The sequence below is a fragment of the Aotus nancymaae genome, unplaced genomic scaffold (genome assembly GCF_030222135.1).
Source record: "Aotus nancymaae isolate 86718 unplaced genomic scaffold, 86718_ANA_hifiasm-v0.15.2.pri h1tg000015l_0, whole genome shotgun sequence".
Classification (NCBI taxonomy): domain Eukaryota; kingdom Metazoa; phylum Chordata; class Mammalia; order Primates; family Aotidae; genus Aotus; species Aotus nancymaae.
This window is the reverse complement of record NW_026988426.1, coordinates 5,805,050-5,828,171: the sequence shown is the minus strand read 5'-3', so window position 1 is coordinate 5,828,171 and position 23,122 is coordinate 5,805,050. Positions and strand designations below refer to the sequence as shown.

General features: G+C 38.8%; 1 protein-coding gene across 1 annotated transcript in view; it reads left to right on the top strand.

Annotated features, from left to right (window-relative positions):
- The window catches only part of SDK1 (sidekick cell adhesion molecule 1), a 652,070-nt gene that overhangs the window by 5,382 nt on the left and 623,566 nt on the right, over positions 1 to 23,122 (top strand). The window contains exons 2-3 of the mRNA XM_021675988.2: positions 13,702 to 13,808; positions 16,671 to 16,818. Coding sequence (XP_021531663.2) covers positions 13,702 to 13,808; positions 16,671 to 16,818 — 255 coding nt within the window. The remainder of the gene's footprint in view (positions 1 to 13,701; positions 13,809 to 16,670; positions 16,819 to 23,122) is intronic.

The window sequence follows — 23,122 nt, the reverse complement described above, 5'->3', positions numbered from 1 at the left end:
ATCAAAATAATTTCAGATACATTGAAGAATTAAATATATATAAAAAAGGGAATGTTTGAATGATCTCAGACTATACAAGGACAAAGTGTAAAATTATTGAGAAAATTCACCAGAAACAGATCACAAATAAATTTACAAATATTTACAAGTTTTGTGTAAAATATACAACATTTTTATATGTCCATATGCTTAAATAATCCTTACAAGTTAAAAGGCAAGCAATAAACTGGGACAGTATTTGCAATGAATCAGACAGTTCTGTGTCTAATAACCTGGTGGGATCTTCTGGTGATAGTGGTAGAGACAAAGCTTGCCTCTCTTTCTTCCTTTGTGAATGTCATCCCAGGTAGCAAGTGTAAAAGCAGGGGAATGAAGCAGGGAGGAAGGAAGCACCAGTGCAGGGATGCCGTATCATATTGGCAATCACTGTAAGTGGCTGGAGCTCAATCTTTTTTGGAACTTCTATGGAGTCTTATGAAATGCACCTCAGAAGTGCCCACCCTAGAGGGTAAAAGAGGAAAATATTGATCAGCTCCTGTACTTGACTGATAAATGTGGGCCCCATGGTTATTAGCCTTTCATTTCTAATTAGCTCAAGCATTAGTATGCAACTAAACCTCCTAGCTGTGGTGCCAGAAAATCCCCAAGACAGGAATCGAGAAATATGAGGCATGGGTTGAGGCAAAGTGATGACAGCTGCACCACCATAAAGCCACTCAAGGCTGCCTGGAAGTGTTGACTATGGTAGCAGCTCAAGTAAAAGGTGGATCCAACAGGTCCCTCCCTCCTTCCCTCCCTCCCCCCCTCCCTCCCTCCCTGCTTCATTCCCTTCCTTCTCACTCTATCACCCAGGCTGGACTGCAGTGGTGTCATCCTAACTCATTGCAGCCTCTAACTCCTAGGCTCAAGTGATCCTTCTGCACCAGCCTCCCTAGTAGCTGGGATCACAGATGAGTGCCACCACAGCTAGCTGTTTTTCTTTTTAGACACAGGGTCTTGCTATGCTGTGCAGCCTGGTATTGAACTCTTGATCTCAAGCAGTCCTCCCACCTTGGTCTCCTAAAGTGCTGGGACTGCAGGTGTGAGCCACCATTTCCAGACTGAAAGGATTTTTAAAGTGGAGCACAAGAGGACAAAATTGAGTCTGTTCCTTAAATGCTCAGTTTTACTTGTAACTGTTATTCAGTATAATAGTTACAAGTAAAAGTGACTTGTATATGTTATTAAGTATAAATCATGAAAGAGTCCCTTCTAAGAAGATAGTCAGTTATAGTTTCTAACAAGAACTTGATTCAAGAGGGTTAGTGGAACAAGCTGTTTTTCTTACTAGACCAAGTCTCAAGGCTGTAATTGGTATTTATTTTTTCTCCTGCCCATTCTAGGTATATATAACTCTCAGCCTGCTCTTCAGCTAGTCGAATTTGCTTGGTACTAGGTGGCCCAGGTCCTCATCTCAGCTTTTAGTTGCCTTGCTTTTATTGGGCACTGGATGCTCTAATTGCAACTAGGCTTGCAAGCACTAAGAGATACCCCAGTAACTTCTTTCCTCCTCGCCTCTGCTGTATGGTACCAACCCTAGTGTTTTAGGGTAATTAGAGTAATTTACCTCCATCAGTGTAGTAACTCCTTTCTTTTTCACCAGCCCACTGGCACAAAGTGTACAAAGTGACTAGGATGAATTAGAGTCAAACTCTCTGGGTCCCTTTTTCTTCTGTGGGAAATCTTCCCCCTGAGAACTCAGATCTCTAATCCAAAAGAGCCTAACGTTGAGAAAAAACAAATAGATGGCCAGGATAGGGGCCAATCATATCTTGACCTCTTAGTTATGGCCACTGATTCAAAGCACACACACACACATGCACACACACATGCACACACACACGTATGCACACGCACACACACACACGTACGTATATTTTTTTTAAGACAGGATCTTGCTCTTTTGCCTATGCTGGAGTGCAGTGGCACAATCGTAGTTCACTGCAACCTCGACCTCCCAGGCTCAGTTGGTCCTCCCACCTCAACTTCCCAAGTCACTAGGAGTACAGGTGTACACCACCTGTATATGCTTATTCTTTTATTTTTTGTAGAGACAGGGTTTCACCATGTTGCCCAGGCTGATCTCAAACTCCTAGGCTCAAGTGATTCACCCAGCTTGGCTTCCCCAAGTGCCAAGATTAAAGACATGAGCAACCATGTCCAGCCAACACTACTAGGCATTGTTCCCAATCCTGTTAGTGTGGCTACTTCCAGGTGAGGCAATGTGTAACTAGGCCTACTGGATCCCCAGGAGAAAGTGCCTTTTTTCATACCTCCTTTAATAAGTACAATGAGTCCCTGATCTAGGACAATGCTGTGCAGGCTGCCATGCTTAAGTTTAGATATTCTGCAAGTCCCCAGATTGTGGTGCTGGCTGAGTCAATGAGCAGGGAAGGCAAATCCATATCCAGAGAAGATACTGAGTTTGATTAGGAAGAATCACTGCACGTTTGCATGGTAGAAAGGTCAGGTATAAGCAGCCAGTCACAAGTGGCCAGCTTGAAGAATCATGTTTCACTGAGGGTTCAGTGTCCGTCTCTGCTATTGCCAGGTTTGGCGTCTGGCATTGGCAAAAGCCAGATTAGCTTTGGTGAGGAGGAGCTGTTGCTATTGGATTCATTCATAGCCTCAGTCCTTGCCAACCTGATCAATTTATGCCTCATTTTATTCTTTGAAAAGAAATCTAAATGACACCCACAGTTGAGTCATCCTCTTCAATTGATTGATGAGTGCCTTATCTGAAGTGGATGCTCTCTAGTGATGTAAAAAATCCAAATATTGTAGCCTCCCCCATTGGGCTATTAACATATGACTTTCTTGTTTCTGAATTTCCAGTCATGTTTCTCCCAGGCCTCTTTCCCATCAGCCATGCCATTTGTTACTGCCCAAGTGTCTCTTTATATCCATTCTCATGCCATTTCTTTCTCAAATCTCTCCCTTTTCAAAGTTAAGTATCAAAGGTACTACTTACAACTCTGTCTACTTGGAAGGATATTCCTTCACTCTGCTCCCTTTGGCCACGCATGAGTAAGGCTGTGGTGTGGCATCTTCATTTTCCGGATCAAGGTGACCCTTGTATAATCCCAGGCCTGAGTGTTTAACTGTTCTATCAATTGGTGAGGCCTCTGTGTAACTGAGAGAGTAGTCTTACTCTTATAGTTACATAGTTCTGTCAATAATTCTGTCATTATGGTTATCTCCTGTTGCATATTTTATTTTTCTTTCAAGATAGAGTCTTGTTCTGTTGCTTAGGCTGGAGCGTGTATATGTATTTTGTAGAGATGGGATCTCACTATGTTCCCACACTGGCATGTTTTTTTGATATCTAAGGGGTCATAACCTCAGTTTGTACTAAGCACATCAGAAGTGACTCTGCAGTGTATGTAGTTCCCTTCTGCAGAAGGCATAATCTTATTCCAGGACATTACGGATGTGTGCTTGACTCTTCTTTGAGTCTACTAGAGCCTCCCCACAACATTGTTATTCACAACAGATATATCTGGCAGCATCCAGTATGGTGGGATATGTGGCTTAAGTGAAAGGGCAGCTTCTAGAACTGTTACCTCATTCTGTTGCTGAGTCCTCTCTTGCTCTTTGGCCCCCTAAAAATTGGCAACCTGGGCCGAGATAAAGTAACTGGGATCAGATTTACTTCCTCATTTGAAACAACTGTAAAACTGGACAAAAAATATGAACAGATTTCAAGACACTGGATATTAGACAGTGAAAGAATGTGATCCCTGAGAGAGGGAAGACAAACCAGGTGAGCCCCATGATTGCTCTCTGCTTACTACCTTGAGGGGATTTCTAGGCTGTGGCACAGAGAAGGAAAACCCAGGCAGAACCTAGAGGACTTTCTGAGTTCAAGAGAGCTGAGAGTTTGGCAAGATCAAAGCAGCTAGATTTCTAAGGACAGGGTACTGGAAAAGAGAGAGCTACATAGAGAAAGAATGCTGGAGATCTCCAGAGGAGCCCCCTTAAGGATTTGGCAGAATTTGTTCATCAGCACATTCATGTAAAAAAAACTTCCCCAGGTAAGGGAAAGGACTACCCAAGAAGATTTGATGTAATAGTTCCCTCTGCTTACACAGGATTGGATGGAGTGTCTGTTCTCACCAGCCAAACCATAAAACCTCATAAGTTTATCAGGTAGAGTTGTTTTGGGTCAGGAGAATTATTAGACCTAGACCAAATACTACTCTGGTCCTGCCTAACAAGTCTTGAAAAGCAAGACCCCAAAGTATCAAACTGTTGCTAAATATCTTTACAGTATCAGAAAACAAAGTTCATGAATATTTATAAGAAGGCAAAAATTTCCAGTACCCAACAAGGGAAAATTCAGTGTCTGGAATCTAATCAAACATCATCAGGCATATAGAGATGCAGGAAAGCATGACCCATATGAGGAGAAAAATCAGTTGATTGAAACCAAGCCAGAACTGATATGGTTATTAGAATTAGTAGAGAAAGACAATGAATCATTTATAACTGTATTGTATATGATCAAAGTAGAGACATCAAAAACACAAAAAAGGCAGAAATCAAACTTATAAAGATGAAAACTATAATGTGTGAAATAAACACTGGATGGGACTGTCAGGAGACTGGACATCACAGAAGAAGATATTAATAAAGATATAGCAATAGAACTATCTAAAATAAAAGGCAGATAGAAAAAAAAATCAAACACAATGAAAAGGGCATAAGTGAGTTGCAGGAAAGCTTCAGATGGCCTAATAGATGCATAATTAGAATCTCCAAAGGAAGCAGTGGGAGAACAAATATTTGAAGAAATAATTTTTCAAATTTGCAAATCCCAGTTACTGGAGTTACCAGCCAGTGCAATAAGGCAAGAAAAAGAAAAGGCATCCAGATTGTAAAGGAAGAAGTAAAACTGTATTTATTTTCAAATGACATGATCATCTATGTAGAAAATATGTTACATATTTTTAAAAAGCTGCTATGGCTGGGTGCGGTGGCTCACATCTGTAATCCCAGCACTTTGGGAGGTGAAGGTGGATGGATCATGAGATCAGGAGATGGAGACCATCCTGGCCAACATGGTGAAACTGTCTTTACTAAAAATACAAAAATTAGCTGGGCATGGTGGCATGCACTTGTAATCCCAGCTAATCAAGAGGCTGAAGCAGGAGAATTGCTTGAACCAGGGAATCAGAGGTTTCACTGAGCCAAGATCAAGCCACTGCACTCCAGCCTGGTGACACAGCGAGACTCTGTCTCAAAAAGAAATAAAAAAGCTGCTAATAAGTGAGTTTAGCAACATTACAAGATAGAAGAGCAACATATAAGAATCAATTATATCTCTGGTATACTAGCAAAAAATTTTTGAAATTATATATTTAAAATTTAAAGTAGGCTGGGCATGGTGGTGCATGCCTGTAATCCCAATTACTCAGTAGGCTGAAGCAGGAGAATTGCTTGAACTTGAGAGGCAGAGGTTGTAGTGAGCTGAGATTGTGCCATTGCACTCCAGCCTGGACAACAAGAGCAAAACTCTATCTCAAGAAGAAGAAAAAAAACCTTAAGATAGTACAAAAAGATCTTAAGGATAAATCTGACAAAGGGTCTGTAAGATCTTTACACTGAAAACTTCAAAACAATGTTGAGAGAAAGAAAAGGAATACCTAAATCAATGGTCAGATACACTGCATTTATATATCTGAAGACTTAATGTTATTAACAAGTTCATTTTTTTCCCAAACTTATGCCTTGGTGATATACCTTAAGCTTGAGACCCTGAGACAAATTATGTAACTAAAATTCATCACCAAGCTGTGGGGAAGATTTCTTGACATGATTCTTTTTTTTTTTTTTTGAGACAGGGTCTCGCTTTGTTGCCCAGGCTGGGGTGCAGTGGTGAGATTTCACTCCAATTTCTGCCATCCTGGCTCAAGTGATCTCCCTACCTAAGCCTCCCCAGTACCTGGGACTACAGGCCCACGCCACCACACCTGGTTAATTTTTGTATGTTTTGTAGAGAGGGTTTCACCGTGTTGCTCAAGCTGGTCTCAAACCTCCTGAGCTCAAGCGATCTACCCACTTTAGCCTCCCAAAGTGCTTGGGTTACAACAGGTGTGAGCCACCATGCTCAGGTTCTACATGCTTTTTGTTTTTGTTTTATTTTAATCTATTGAGCTCTCTCTCTACTTACCAAGAAGAATCTATTATATTTAATTGAGAACTGTTTTCTCAGTTGGTTTCCTCATCAGCCAACCTAATTGCGTGTGACTCCCATTTACGTCTTCCTGAAAATGGCTTAATTTTTCTAGTTGTCCATCTTGATGTTCAGCTTCCATTTTTCTAACCTTGGTTTATGTCAGCTCCCTTCTTCTAGTTAACTCCTCTTTGGGCCTATCCTCTATGAATTGCCTTGTTTACAACAACAAGAACAATATGTGCTATCTTATTTGATTTAGATCCATAATATTAACGTGGTGTGACGACGTGTTCATATTCTCCCCACAAAGTTGAGTACTATTTTTATTTGTTTCTGGCTTTAGTTTTGACTGCTTTTTTGAACTCTATATGGTCATAACAGATATGAATGTTTACGGAGAATCTCTGACACAGACTTAGCATTAGGCTTTTTTAAGTTCTCATTGGAAATGATTTGTATTTAGATAATTATTGGTTCTTTGTCTAGGGATCATTGTGGAAGCTAAGTGAAGATCTTTAACCAGGATGACCAAACAACTCTGTAACATCATGCATTGTTGACAAATACTCCCAAATAAGACAAGTGGAAGCTTTTAAAAGTTATGTTTTTAATTTGCACGTGCTTATATTATAATGCTTAATAGAGTGGTTTAGGTCCTTTTTCCATTGTGCCTTGGTATGTATTTTTTTTTTTTTTTTGACTATGTAGAAACTAACTTTTACCTTCATTCTTTAATTCTTGATGCAATGGTCCCAACTTTTATGTTCATAGAGAACCTGACATTATAAAGAATTAAGTCAACAGAAGTGCAATAAAAGACTTTTAGCCCTAAAAAAATCGTGTACTCTTTTCCGAAGGTTTTCTGAAATTCCTTTTTTACTGACTTGAGAGAGCATTTCATCCTCACAGGAGATTTGACAGACGGTTCTAGTATCTGTTCCTGCTTCACTAACTATGGATTGCACATTTTCTGCCACTGATTTAATAAGGAAAAGTAGGAATGAATGAAGAATGAATGATCCCCAAAGCGTTGTTTATGTTAGAGAAAATCACATAAACTGGAATCCCAGAGGAGGATTCTTGGGAACATTTCAACATTAATTCTTAAATCTTTGGATTGGCTTTCATAACTGTTAATGAAGATAAAGTTTAAATATAGTCATTCATGGTATGGCATCAATAAAAAGGTTGTGGAAGATTAACATCTAATTGATACCCGGAGAGCTTATATTCACCAGATTTATATTACTGAAACAAGTGCTACAAATTCCATAGAGCCTTCCACACAGGGACCTGTTTATTGCCCTTCTCAATTTAATATGAATTTTGACATAAATAAAATACAGATTAAATAACTTTTGCAAATAGTGTGTTCCCTTTGTATAACTTCCATTGTTACCATACTGTTTAATTTAACTTCTTATCGATTACTTCAATTCTTTTTTTTTTTTTTTTTTTTTTTTGAGACAGAGTTTCGCTCTTGATACCCAGGCTGGAGTGCAATGGCGCGATCTCGGCTCACCGCAACCTCTGCCTCCTGGGTTCAGGCAATTCTCCTGCCTCAGCCTCCTGAGTAACTGGGATTACAGGCACGCACCACCGTGCCCAGCTAATTTTTTTTTTGTATTAGTAGAGACGGGGTTTCACCATGTCGACCAGGATGGTCTCGATCTCTTGACCTCGTGATCCACCCGCCTCGGCCTCCCAAAGTGCTGGGATTACAGGCTTGAGCCACCGCGCCCGGCCAGTTCAATTCTTTTGAAAGAACTAAAAACTAAAGCTTGCCCGATGCCTAGGACCTGTTAGCGTGTTGTATATACCATCAAAGTTGCATATATATGTATCTCGTTCTTAACAAATTTCAGCTTGAATTTTTCTTTTGTTTTTCTTTTTCTAAGATAGCATGTTATGGCACAGTCTGGATTTTTCATTTCATTATTTTGCTTCAGGAGAAAATCTGCTATAGACTTATTCCACTTTGGATTTTTTAAATTTCATCAAAAAATTTGTAAAAATAAAATTGAAAACAATTATTTATCATGTCATTCCAAAGAAAAGAGAATTGATGTGTTTCCAAGAAGGACATAAATGGCCTACAGTTATTTTTACCTTAACCCTCTTTTTTTCACTTTAAGGATAAAAATAGGCTTTGGTCCAAGGTATAAAAGCTTATTATAGAACTTGGTTGCTTATTTTCTTGCAAAATAGATATTTTCATACCAGCATAAAAATTATAGTTGTGGAGAATAGTCTTATCTAAAGTGACATAAAATGGATATTCACAGTCCCCCCACCATTGAAAAAGAAAAATCTTACATCTAATTTTAATGAATATGCAGATATTTTCTTGTGACTCAAATTAGGTTCCCTGACCATATAGGGAAAGTATAAATTTTCCCCTCTGTGATGAAGCTGTGGTTTTGTAGTTGTGACAGGTAGACTCAGCCATAGCATCTGGCAGTGCCTGGAAAAGACTGCTGAACAGTAACTATTCTGAAGTGTAGTATTTTGTGAGAGGTTTTTTAAAATTTTAGTGGCTCATATTCAAGAGGACTTCTTATAACAGGTAAATGTGTCCCACTTTTGGGGGATTCTTTATCTTCTAATGATTTTTTGGTAGTAGCAGGAAGCCATGTTTTTCTTTTTCTCAAAGAAATGATTCTACGAGGTATTATTTAGGTTTTGCTGTGACCGTGGTGAACACCTAGTAACTTCAGAATATATTTCAGCCAAAATTATTTTGGCTGTGTTCTATGGCGTGAAGTTTTAAAGGGTTCTAAAGCCACAGAAACCAACTTTCTCTTGTGTGAGTTGTTGCATGGATATTAGGGTGCCCTTAGAATCAATCACTAGGTAGCCTGGAGATTGGGCAGGAACAGAGTGAGCCACAGTTACTCCAGAACTAGTCCCATGTGGGTTTTGCGGCTGGCCCCACCACACACTGGGCATCACTGCTTGAGCCACTGCCCCAGTTGGCACTGGACACTCCACTGCTCCTCTGGACTAGGGCTCCACTGTGCCCCCACTACTGCTGCTGTCAGTTGAGTTCTCCTTTAGCCTCTTCCTGGGTATGACCAGCCCCAGATTTAGAAATCCAGAGCACATGTGTCTAATTGGCCATGCTATGTCTCAGACCTGGTACCTGTAGAGTCTGCAGTCTGGGAATATCCAGATGTGGTCTTTTCAGCCTTTAATTTGAGTTAAGCTCTATCTCCACAAAAGTTCGTAGGGTGGAGAATTCTCCAGATATAGGGAAGTGGTTCAGATCCTAGGCAGACTGAAAATGTCAGATGTCTAGTGTAAGCATTTGTTCATGGGATGGACCATGAGATGGACCTGATGCTGCTTCCTAAAGAAATTCTAGGGGTTCTAGAGGTGTTCCCGTGGTCCACTCAGACTTGCAGGTCACAGCTGAGGCATTCTCCTGTTCGCAGAAAGGGACATTTAAGCCCTTGGTTTTTGTTTGGATTTTGTGTTTTATTTTCTTTGCCATTCCTGATGATGAACTGGCCCTGGAAAACGTTCTGTTAGTTGAGTAGAATTCTGCCTTGATACAGTGAATGCAAACATTCCCTGCTGTGTGGAGTTGAAATAGGAACAGGCGTTTTCTATATTTTAGTGGCATATGGTGCTAGGATTTTATCATACTTTCTTATAAAGAGCCAGGAAACTTTGCCTGCTTAAAAATGTGTGTTTATAAACAATAGACTTACAATGAATATTCCCATCTGTTAGGTGAACATAATTTGTGTAGGAATTCCCATAATAGGTAGAGGACTTTGCAACTTTTTTTCATATTTTTTCCCTGGTGAGACATTAGACTAAAGAGATGGTACAAAACAGCATATGCTTAATATTCAATTTTGTCTCTGTTTCTTCCTGGTATTTGAAAACAGTTCAATTTTTGTGCATTAGTACATAGAAATACTATAGAAATTCATAAGAATTTAAGACCTATTTAGCTACTGAAAAACAGGAAAAAGTAGAATGAACAGTCATATAAATATGGTTATGTTGCAGTGATAAAACTGTCTTTGTAGTGTTTCAAATATATACTGCAATGACTTGTGCTATTTCTTTCCAAAAACTTTTGTTGACTTTGTTTTAAGCTTATCAAAATTCCCCTCTACTGTAATCACAGCATATAGTAATCAAAACTGCACATAGTCCTGGTCTGGATTTGTAATTTAAATAAATGGCATCGGCTCATTGTGTTCAATTTGACATTATTGTAATCGTATTCACTAATTAATTTTGTTTTAGGTGAACCATTCCACATACAATAATAAAAATTTCAAGATGAAAATTCAGCAATATTTTTTCTTTATAAAAGATTTTATTAATCCTTCCCTAGGTGCTCAAGAAGATTATCGGAGGGGAAAACAGACTTTGATTAATATTTGCTTAATCTTGAATTGTGTTGTCCAAATGTTTTAATCACTTAAAATTATGCCTATCAGTTCCTTTTTCAGGTTGTCTAATTGTACATACTTGAATAAAAACATGAGCAATGAGTTGAATATAAGTGATTCAAGGTGTGCTTGGGAACTGAGCAAATACAGCATAGTGTGCACTTTGTCTTTTACTCGATTTTGGAAAGGTTTCTCTGATTATAGTTTGTAAAAGGAAATGCTTTTAAATTGTAGACAAGTATTACTGGAATATCTTTTTTGGGGGGGTAAAGAATACATCACTCTGTTTTCTCCCCTTTTTGGAAATTAGTCTATTTGAGCTTCTTTTTTTCCTTTTTCTTTTCTTTTCTTTTTTCTTTTTTTTTTTTCTTTTTTTTTGAGATAGGCTCTGGCTCTGTCGCGCAGGCTAGAGTGCAGTGGCACCATTTTGGCTCACTGCAACCTCCACCTCTCAGGTTCAGGCTATCTTCCTACCTCAGCCTTCCAAGTAGCTGGGATTACAGGCTCACGCCACCACACCTGGCTACTTTTTGTACTTTTTGTTGATAAAGGGTTCTGCCATGTTGCCCAGGCTGGTTTCTTTTCTTTCTTATGATAGACACCTTCCCATATGTGAAAAGTATCCAAGCCTCAAGACTTATTCTTTTGTTTTTTGTTCAAATATGATGTAACTTACTCAATTGCAACCTGCATACATTTGTTTTTATTTTTTAATATGATAAACTTAGAAAAAGCTGTACACATCTAATGTGTACAACTTGATGAGTTATGAGATAATTATACACCCATGAAACCTTCACCACCATATATGGCATAAATCTCTCCATCACCTCCAAAAGTTTCCTCCTGCCCTCTTTATTATTGTTTTTGTGTGATATAAACACATAAGACTTACTCTCTTAGCATACTTTAAAATATATAATACAGTATTCTTCCTGTAGACACTATGCTGTGGAGTAGCTCTGTAGGACTTACTCATCTCCTATAGCCGAAACTTCCTGCTCTTGGATTCCTTCCCATTTCCCCTCCCCTGTACCTGCTAGTGGCCACCATTTTACTCTCCACTTCTATGAACTTGACTATTTTAGATTCCTCTCATAAGTGGTATGAGGTAGGAGTTGTCCTTCTGTGTCTGGTTTGCTTCACTTAGATGAACCTGAAGATCTTATGCAATGTAGCAAATGCCAAGATTTCTTTCTTTTTAAGGCTGAATAATATTCCATTGTGTGTGTACACCACATTTTCTTTCTTCATTTCTCATCAGACACCTGAGTTGTTTCTATGTCTTGGCTGTTGTGGATAATGTTGCAGTGTGCATGGAGTGCGGACATCTGAGATCCTTATTTCAGTTCCTTTGAAAATATACCCAGAAGTGGGATTTGCTGGTCATATGGTCGTTGTATGTGTAATTTTTAAAGAAACCTCTATACTGTTTTCTGTAGTGGATACACCAATTTACATTCCCATGTTCCTTTTTCTCCACATTGTCAGCAACATTTATTTTTCATGTTTTTGATAGTAGCCATCCTAACAGGGGTAAGATGACGTCTCACTGTGGTTTGGGTTTGCATTTCCCTGATGACTAGGGACATTGAGCACGTTTTCATACATCTGTTGACCATGTGTATGGCTTTGGAGAAATGTCTATCTAGTGTCTTTGCCCAAATGTCTATCTAGTGTCTTTGCCCGTATTAAAAGTATTTCTTTTTAGCTATTTTTTCCTCATGTAGTGTATGTGTGCATGTGTGTTTTGAAACAGGATCTTGCTCTGTCCCCTGGCTGGAGTGCAGTGGTGTGATCTCAGCTCACTGCAACCTTCACCTCCCGGAGTCAAGTGATTTTCCTGTCTCAGCACCCCCAAGTAGCTGGGATTACAGGCATATACTACCACACTGGCTAATTTTTGTATTTTTAGTACAGACTGGGTTTCACCATGTTGACTAGGCTGGTCTTGAGCTCCTGGCCTCAAGTGATCTGCCTGCCTTGGCCTCCCAAAGTGCTGGGATTATAGGCATGAGCCACCACACCTCACTCCACATGTATTTTGGATATTAACTCTTTCTTAGCTATGTAGTTTGCTCACACGTTACTCTTAATTTGTTTGTGAACCTGGCCAAGAACTCAATTACTGTACCATCTTGGGCAGCTTAGGTGTAGGCTCAGGAGTTGTAAAACTCATTTCAAGTGATTGTTGGTTACATATCTTCACTTGCTCATGGATTTTAAAGCATTCTAAGTAACAAAACTAAGCAGTAAACCTAAAGCAAGGCTTTTATAGAAACTAAATCTTTTATTTATTTTTTCCCTTTGAAAATATACTAAAAAATACAGACAGGCATGGAATTGAAAGATGATTCCTTATAGTCACAGAAGTGGAAAATACAGATGAAATGACTTTTTTATCATCTGAAAAAAGTTTTTAAAGTTAACGTCAGGGCATACGTGGAGAAGTAAGGAAAGGAAGTGAATATGCTATGCTGAGATATGTTCACATTAGTGACTGGGGAGAGGCATCCTGATGGCATTGCTTTCTCTGCCTTGATGAACTCTGTATCTCATCCTGAAAGTGTTGTTTGCCCTTTCATTTAGAGAGATACCAGATATCGTGTTAAGACTATTGCCAGTTTTAGGAATAATCTTTGGAAATTCTGACATTCTATGGAGAGAGAATTATAAATGACTTTTTATTGACGACTAGTTTAAATGCAATGACTTTTAATTATTTAACCTTTCTCATTCCACCAGTTGTAATATCTCCTGTGTGTATGGCACTGTGCTAGACACCACAGTTACAATGATGAATCAGATAGAGTAGATCCTAGCTTTGGGTGATATTTACAGCCTTCTTGGGGAGACAGGTATCAGTGCAATAATCTCAGAAATAAATGGTAATTCTAGTTAGTGTCTTGGTTAGGGAAGGATTGCACAGATATTAGGTTACCAAAAATAAAGTATTTTTTGAGCATATACTAGAAGAGATGCCAGTACTGTTTGATAAAATAGCATCTGATGGTTAGATATGACTGTTAACACTGGATATAAGCACTAACACTTCTTTTGGGTATTCAACAGGTATATTATTCCATCTCTACAGAAGCTCGATGCTGGGTTTTACCGCTGTGTGGTGCGAAACAGAATGGGAGCACTCCTGCAAAGAAAATCAGAAGTTCACGTCGCATGTATGTGTACAGTAGGAAGATGTCCAAATGTTAAAGAACAAGTGTCACTGGGGAGTGAATCAGAATCACTTTTCGCCATTGTAGGAACTGAGATTTTTATCTTTGGTTCTATTTCTAGTAGAATAATTGCTAAATTCAGTGAGAGATAAGTAAGCAGCCAGTGTGGCTGGCCAGGCGAGGGGCCAATGAGGCAAAGGCCACTTTTCTTCATTTGAAAAGATTCAGGACCCTACAAGGCCCTGAGGAGGATTAAAAAGTGAATAGGATGCCTTCTGTTTTATGAATCAGCTGCTCTTAGCTTGTACTATGTTTGGATTCAAAATATTTTTAAAGTAAAAAGTTAAGTCCATTTAGGTCAAAGTTCATCTATTCATTGCCAGTTCTTTCCAACGATGATTCATTTAGAAATCTTTTTGCTGTAGCACAGAAAATACATGGATAGTAAGCATCCCAGATGATATTCATGTTATGGGGATTTATTAACTCTTTATTCAGCAGATTCATTTTGGAGAATGAAACTTTTAAACGTAAATGAAGGAGAAAGAATGCAGGAAGCTTACATTTTCCTGTAGTTTTGAGGAAAAACAGGAGAGTGAACTTGGCCTATGCAAAGTATTTAGTCCTTTTTCTAATTCAAAATCTATGAAGAATAAAAATGGACTGCCTACTTTATGTATTTATGTATGTAAAACAGACAGAATATAATTATATTTTATATATCAAATATATAGGTGATATATGTAATATGTATATAAATAAATATATATTTGAGACAGGATCTTTTTCTGTCTCCCAGGCTATAGTGCAGTGGCACAAACATAGCTCACTGCAAGCTTGAACCGGGCTCAAGTAATCCTCCCTCCTCAGCCTCCTGAGTAGTGGGAGCCATAGGTGTGTGCCACCATGCCTGGCTAATCTGGCTAATTTATTTTGGTTTGGGTAGGGGAGGGATCTCACTGTGTTGTCCAGGTTGGTCTCTAATGCCTGGCCTCAAGGGATCCTCCTGCTCCAGCCTCCCAAAGTGCTGGGATTACAGAGTGAGCCTGGCTTGTTTTATTATATCTTGATTGTACTACCAAAATTTCTCTTTGTTTAAATTACATTTTATATCATTATAAACTTTAGAGAACAAAAGAGCTCCTGAGTTGGGCTGCGTACTATTTGGTGATGACTATTTTCTCATTTGTCATTTTAACCCCAATTACGGCTTGTAGCTTTCCGTGTGACTAGATGAAATAAAATAATATCTAGTTATTCTACTATTCTGCCAGAAGCCTAGTGATTGAGTGAAGTGGTGATGCTATATATGTTTGACTGCTTTTTTAAATCACTAGGAAGGCTTAAGTTTTTCTAAATTGTGATGCCAAGAATTTTGCAGAATAATTGAGAACTTTATTCAATTGCATAATTGAAAATGTAATTAGTAGAGTGAAGATCAATACCTAAATGATATTTGAAGAAGAGCTTCAAAATTATTACGTTAAATTCTATATAATAAAATTGAATTTTGCTTAATTATGTTTTTGTTTCTATTCTATATCTCTAGCTTTTAGTTTTAGTTTTGTTTTGTTTGAGATAGTCTCACTCTGTTGCCCAGGCTGGAGTACAATGGTGCGATCTTGACTCACCAAAACCTCTGCCTTCCGGGTTCAAGCTATTCTCCTGCCTCAGCCTCCTGAGTAGTTGGGATTACAGGCACCCACAACCACGCCCAGCTAATTTTTATATTTTTAGTAGAGATAGGGTTTCACTATGTTGGCCAGGCTGGTCTCAAACTCCTGACCTCAGACTCCTGACCTCAAACTCCTGACCATGGCCAGGCTGGTCTCAAACTCCTGACCTCAAACTCCTCACCAACATGGCCTCCCAAAGTGCTGGGATTACAGATATGAGCCACTGCGCTCTGCCTTTAGATTTTTTTTAATCTTTCTTTTCTCCTTTGCTTTGATAACAAATTTCATTTTCTTTTAAAATAAGTATGAATATTTTTCTAATCTGATTTGTTGATTTGTTTCATCTTTTCCCTCAAATATTAGATACTGTCACATAGGAAATTTCTTTTGAATCAAGAAGACATTGATAGTAGAGCTTTTCTGTGGAATATTTCAAACTTATTTAACTATAAATAAAAATACACTATTTTGCCATATCTATTTGTGTATATATTTGTATCTGACCATAATATGGATTTTTTTCAAAAATTTCAAATGTTAACAATTTTAAAATTAGCCATTTACACCTACATTCTAATAGCTGTGTTTTTTCCTATGACTCCATTTTTGAAATGTTTTTACCAGTAGAACAAATACTGGACAAAAGCTGGTTGCGTCAAATTAAGTCAACTATATGGGAGTGGGAGAATGCTGTATAGACTTGTCAGTGGTTATGAAATAGTGCTCCCAAAAGATCTGTAAGGGAAACAGTGACCTCAAAAATGAAGAAAACAAGCTGAAGAGAGCAAGGGCTGGTGCTGGCTGGAACTAGTTTGAAAGATTTAGGAGCTAGATGTCCGGAACTATTTTGTGACGGTTTCTGAGAAACCTGTTTCATGTGGCTCTAGGATGGCTTCAGCATTTCATTTCAATATCACAGACAGTTGCAGACATTCCCTTGTGTTGTCAGGTAGGGCAAAGACCCATGTGGCTTTGCTGACGCCATGTGCAGCGTGGGCACTTGGGAGGCTCATGACTCGCCCTGTGCTATACTCACAACCAGATCCCTGTTCGTCAGCGCTTCGTTGCAGTCTCACTTGTCCTGTTGTTAGATGACTTTACTGTAACATGTACCCATTTCTATCTGTGACCTCTTCCTTCCCCAAAAAATGTTTTCTAGAACTGGAAAGCACTTATTTTTTCTCTGCAGATATGGGAAGTTTCATGGATACGGACCAGAGGAAAACAGTTTCTCAAGGACATGCAGCAATTCTAAACCTGCTATCCATCACCAGCTACCCCAGACCTCAAGTGACTTGGTTTAGAGAAGGGCACAAGATTATTCCAAGCAACAGAATGTAAGTTGCTCCAAACATTAAAGCTTCACATAAAATTTTCATGTCACTTATTGGCACCATTTACACATTAAGTGTATCAATTAAGGTTACCGATGATTTGAAAAGAGCAAACTAGTCTAGGAGGCCTATCCTAATCTTTAATAAACATCTATTTTAGGACTGGCTTGACTGTTTGTAAGCAGTTTAAGCAAATAGCTTTGTAATGTTACTTTTCAGTATGTTGTGTGCCCTAAAACTAGAGCACCCTTACCTAACTTCACAGTCCATTTTTTCTTTTATGAATGCACTTTTAAGATGTCATTGTCATCCCTGAGTTGTGTTTGCCTCCTAGTACTAATTTAATGAGTGCTGGTATTTACTTATAGAGCTGTGGGGTTTTTCCCCCCTCCTTTTATTAAGCCGTGTTTGATACTACTTTCTCTGACGATAAAACAGTAATTACTGCTTATTTCTCTTTATCCTTTTATCCTACCATGACAGTTTTATTTCTCTTCATCTAATTAGTGGTTCACCCATCTATTGCAGAATAGTTGCTTTGTGATTAGTTAAGCATTATTTCAAGGTGTTCTTGCCTATCTCACATTCAAGATATTTATCTAATGCCATACAGGTTTTCTTCACTTGGAGCTTTAAGTGATTAAAAAGAACGCTTGGTATATATTTCATAACTGGACATTTTATAACCTAATTTAAAGACAGTATTCTAAACATAAAGGTTTCAAGGATGAACATTTCCAGAAGAATCATGAAATGCCGTAAGCTTAGGCCAGAAGTCAGATATTTTATGCTGTTAGGTGGTTGCCCTCAGATAAAAATTCATCGGGAGAAAACACTCTTGTTTTGCTTTTTTCAAAAAGAATATTTGCGAGATAGTTTGCCAAATACATTTTAAATGTAATTATGAAAGTCACTGTGGGAAGCCACTTGCTCTCTCCCTTGCCTGAGCATCTGTGGAATTCCTTTCCTAAGCCTCGTGATTCTGGTCCCCCACCCCTACCTCAGCATCTGTGGAATGACTTCCCTAAGCCCCATGTCTCCAGTGTTCTACGTTTGGATTGGAATCCTGCTGGAATCTAAACTTTTTTTTTTTTTTTTTGAGACAGAGTGGCTGTCGCCTAGGCTGAAGAGCAATGGTATAATCTCAGCTTGGTACAACCTCTGCCTCCCAGGTTCAAGCAATTCTCCTGCCTCAGCGTTCCGAGTAGCTAGGACTACAGGAGCATGCCACCGCGCCTGGCTAATTTTTGTGTTTTTAGTAGAGAGGGAGTTTCACGATGTTGGCCAGGCTGGTCTCGAACTCTTGACCTCAAATGATCCACCAGCCTCAGCTTCCCAAAGTGCTGGGATTACAGGCGTGAGCCACCATGTAAACTTATTTCACAGATGTTTCTATTTTGGTTATTGGAAACAAAATTTATGTATACATATGCATGCCACATATTTTAAAATTCTAGTAAAATTATCAATTACCTTAGAAAATGGGTTTTGATGTATTTTTTTCTTTATTTGATTACAGGTTACTTAGGTATCCACCTTTATATTGATTCCAATCATAAAAGATGCCTCTTGAGTTTCGGTGAAACAAAGATGAAGGATCGATTTTTCATTCTTAGTAGACTGTTAGGCTTAAAAAGGCAGGTAAGGGCCGGGCATGGTGGCTTGTCCTGTAATCCCGGCACTTTAGGAGACGGATTGCTTGAGTTTAAAGTGATCCTGGAGTTTGAAAACAGCTGGGCAACATAGTGAAATCTTATCTCTACTAAAACTTAAAAAAAAAAATTAGCTGGGTGTGGGGTGGCACTCACCTGTAGTTCCAGCTATTTGCTACTCCTGAGGCTGAGGTGGGAAGATCGCTTGAGGTCAGGATTTGGAGGTTGCAGTGAGTTATGATGGTGCCATTGTACTCCAGCCTTGGTGACAGAGCAAGACCTTGTCTCAAAAAAAAAAGTTCAGGCAAGATACATTCTTGTATCTTGAAAAGAGCAAACTAGTCTAGGAGGCCTATCCAGCTCTCTCATAGGGTAGAATTGGTACCAGGGATGAGGAGGTAGATGGAATTAGGCTTTCTTCTCAAACACTGGAGCTTTTAATTAATGTCAGCTGCAGCAAAATTCATAGTGGAAGAATTCTTTTAACTTAGTAGCAAATAAGTCTGTCTTAATGCATCTGTTAACCTGTGTTCTAGCTACATTTATGAGACAACACTTATTCACGAGTGTGACAGTGTATAGAATGAAATAACTCTTAATTTCATAAATTTTTTAAACTTGCAAATGCATGCTAAAGCCGGTTTAATTCCTGGTGAGCTAATAAAGTAAAGATGCTAGTAGGGCTTTAACTTAGTGTAATATCAAACAAATGGTCTGCTTACAAGCATGAAGCTGTTGATAAATCTCTAATCTCAGGGAAATAATGCAGTATACCATTTTTTAAAGAGATGAGATGAGGCTGATTATGGATATTTACACTTTTGCAAGGCCCTTTAGTTTCATATTTTCCACCTCATCATCACCCCACATTTATTAAGTACCTGCTGTGCAAGATTACATAAATCAGTATGGGTGTGTTTTTCTCCACAAGTTTATACATCATTCAAAGAGATACAGCTTTCCTATCCCAAGTACACTTATTTGATCTTTACAAATTATATGAATGTATTAAATGATCACATGTACCCTGAAGCTATGTACATCCATTATGCATCAATAAAAAGTTTAAATTTTTTAAAATTAAAAAATCTAAATATGAAAAAAACCCAGATATATCACTTTCCATGTCTAGAAAACTATAGCTTTTGACTGAAGATGGGAGGGCATTCCTGCATTTCTCTCACCCACATGATTGCTAGCACAAGTCAGATGGTGTCAAATTTGTTATATACCCACAGAGATGCCATTTAAAAATTACAGCATTTGACTCAAGGTGCTTCACACATACTGAAATGCAAGTCAAGCTTCTGCACCTATTTATTTTTTTCTGAAATGGAGTCTGGCTTTGTTGCCCATGCTGGAGTGCAGTGGTGTGACCTCGGTTTACTGCAATCTCTGCCACCCAGGGTCAAGCAGTTCTCCTACCTCGGCCTCCTGAGTAGCTGAGATTACAGGCACACACCACCGTGCCCGGCTACTTTTTGTGTTTTTAGTAGAGATAGGGTTTCACCATGCTGACCAGGATGATCTCGAACTCCTGTCCTCATGATCTGCCTGCCTTGGCCTCCCAAAATGCTGGTATTACAGGCATGAGCCACTGTGCCCGGCCTCTCTGCACCTGTTTTTAACCTCCTTGTGTGAGTTCAGTTCCCTAATACATGTACCTTTGTCATGTGGTAAAGGAGGCTCATTTTCTCTCCCCACCTCCATTTTTAAACATTATCTCATTATCTGCCTTTAAAATGTGAGCTTTAGGCTTATAATTAAATGATTTTTTTTTCATTTTCAAGGGAAACAGTGAGTCTAATGTTTTTCTAACTTAAAAAATTAGTTGAATAGCCTATTAATAATCTTAACAGAAGCTATTATTTATTGAGTACCTACTTTAAATGTATCTTCTCTAATCCTCACAATTGCCTTTGGAGCCAGGTATAATTAGCTCTGTGTATAGTTATCAGAACCAAAGATGATAGATGTTAAACAGCTTACCCCGGGGCACACAGCTGATACACCAGGAGCCAGGGTTCAAACCCCAGTCTGCCTGACTTTCAGTCTCACACTTGCTTCTGTATCAGCCTGATTCTTTCCACTTTATTTGCTGATCATCTTTCAGCAAATTTTTGATTATTTTTTCCATACATTGCTCTAGTCTTTTTTCCTTATCTTTTAAAAGACCAGCTTTCAGCTGGATTAACCTAGGTTTGCATAGAGGGGTTGAAAAGTGTGTGATACTGATATGTTTTGAAAGTAGAATCAGTAGGATTTGCTGTTGAATTGGATGTGGGAAATTAGAGAAAGAATAACAATGGATAACTCTGTGACTTTTCTTGGCCTGAACAACTTGCAGAATGGAGATAGCATTTGCTGAAATAGAGAGATGATTTTGGGAGATGTGAATTTTGTCTATATAAGTGAAAGGTTTGGCAGTGGTGTCTGCATTTTGAGATGCATAGTGGATAGCCAAAAGGAGCCAATAGCTGATTCAAGATCAGCAAAGAGATCTAGGTTAAACTTGGTGTATTGATGGTATTTAAAGCTCTTTACAAACTTATGAAATAAATTAGCCAGTAGGTGTACCCCAAAGACTTCCATTGTATCAGTTAAAATGGTGATGGATGCCTATAATCCCAGCTACTTGGATGGCTGAAGTGGGAGGATCACTTGTGCCCAGAAGGTAGAGACCAGCCTAGGCAACATAGCAAGACTCTGCCTCCAAAACTAAGAAGAAGAAGATGCTCTTGGCTGCAAGTCACAGAGGTTGACTTTGGCTGTCTTATACAAAAAGAAAATGTGTTGAATATATAGAGAAATACAGAATCAAATCAATAGGAGAAAATTTCGTGATAATCAGGACTGCTCCTGAAGCCAGAGGAGCAGAGAACAAATCAACAGTGTAATGGCCTCCCAGGTCCTAATTCCTAGAACTTGTGAATATGTTAGGTTACATGGCAAAGGGGAAGTAAGGCTGCCAAAACAATAAGGAGCTGATATAGTTGAAATGATGGGGCAAAAGAAAAAGGCATCTTAGGACAAGTGAAGTTAAGATTTGTGTCTGTACCCTACAACTTGATACAAGCCCAAATGCTGGCAGAGCTGTCTCCCAACATCTCACCTTAGGGCTTTAATCTGTGACTCACACTTGCCAGAGGGCAGAGGTCTGATTCTCCCAAGCTTGATGAGTTCCACTGTGGGAGGGAGACAGGTTAATACTCCTCGTTTCATACATGGAGTAGTAGTAGCATTCCTTGTTTTATACATGTAGTAGTAGTAGTTTTGTGTTTTTTTAATTTAATTTATTTATTTAACTTTAGGTGCATACTGTATCTGGCATTTCTCCCCATGTTATCCCTTCCTACCCTTCCCTCCCTCCCCACCCCCCGCTGTCTCTTCCCTACCACCCCAACTGCCCCCAGTGTGTGATGCTCCCCTCCCTGAGTCCATGTGTTCTCATTGTTCAGCACCCACCTATGAGAGAACATGCGGTGTTTGGCTTTCTGTTCTTGTGTCAGTTTGCTGAGAATGATGGTTTCCAGATTCATCCAAGTCCCTACGAAGGACACGAACTCATCATTTTTTATGGCTGAGTAGTATTCCATGGTGTATATGTACCACATTTTCTTTGTCTAGTCTATCATTGATGGGCATTAGGGTTGGTTCCAGGTCTTTGCTGTTGTACACAGGGCTGCAGTGAACATACGTGTGCATATGCCTTTAGAGTAGAACGATTTATAGTTCTTTGGGTATGTGCCCAGTAATGGGATTGCTGGGTCAAATGGAATTTCTATTTCTAGATCCTTGAGAAATCGCCACACTGTCTTCCACAGTGGTTGAACTAATTTACACTCCAACCAACTGTGTAAGAGTGTTCCTATTTCTCCACATCCTCTCCAGCGTCTGTCTCCAGATTTTTTAATGATCACCATTGTAACTGGCATGAGATAATATCTCAATGTGGTTTTGATTTGCATTTCTCTAATGACCAGTGATGATGAGCATTTTTTCATGTTTGTTGGCCTCATATATGTCTTCTTTTGAAAAGTGTCTGTTCATATCCTTTGCCCACTTTTGAATGGGGTTGTTTGTTTTTTTCTTGTATATCTGTTTTAGTTATTTGTAGATTCTGGTTATTAGCCCTTTGTCAGATGGGTAGATTGCAAAGATTTTTTTCCATTCTGTTGGTTGCCGATTCACTCTAATGATGGTTTCTTTTGCTGTACAGAAGCTCTGAGTTTTAATTAGATCCCATTTGTCTATCTTAGCTTTTATTGCCATTGCTTTTAGTGTTTTAGTCATGAAATCCTTGCCTATGCCTAGGTGGATGGTTTTGCCTACATTTTCTCCTAGTGTTTTTATGGTGTTAGGTTTTATGTTTAAATCTTTAATCCATCTGGAGTTAATTTTCGTGTGAGTAGTAGTTTTATACATGCAATATACTTGGATTGTTTTGACCACCTCTTATCAAGTACTCTTTAGAATTCTTGGGATCTTAAAAACGCCATTGTCATAAGATGTATGGCTTCAGTCAAAACTCTGAAATGAGAAAAACTTAGTTAGCATCCTGCTATTTATCTTTTGAATTAACTGTTCACATTTGTACGATTCACGTTTGTACCCCAAGGGAGAGTAGAAAACTGTCTAAATAGACAAGACCTACA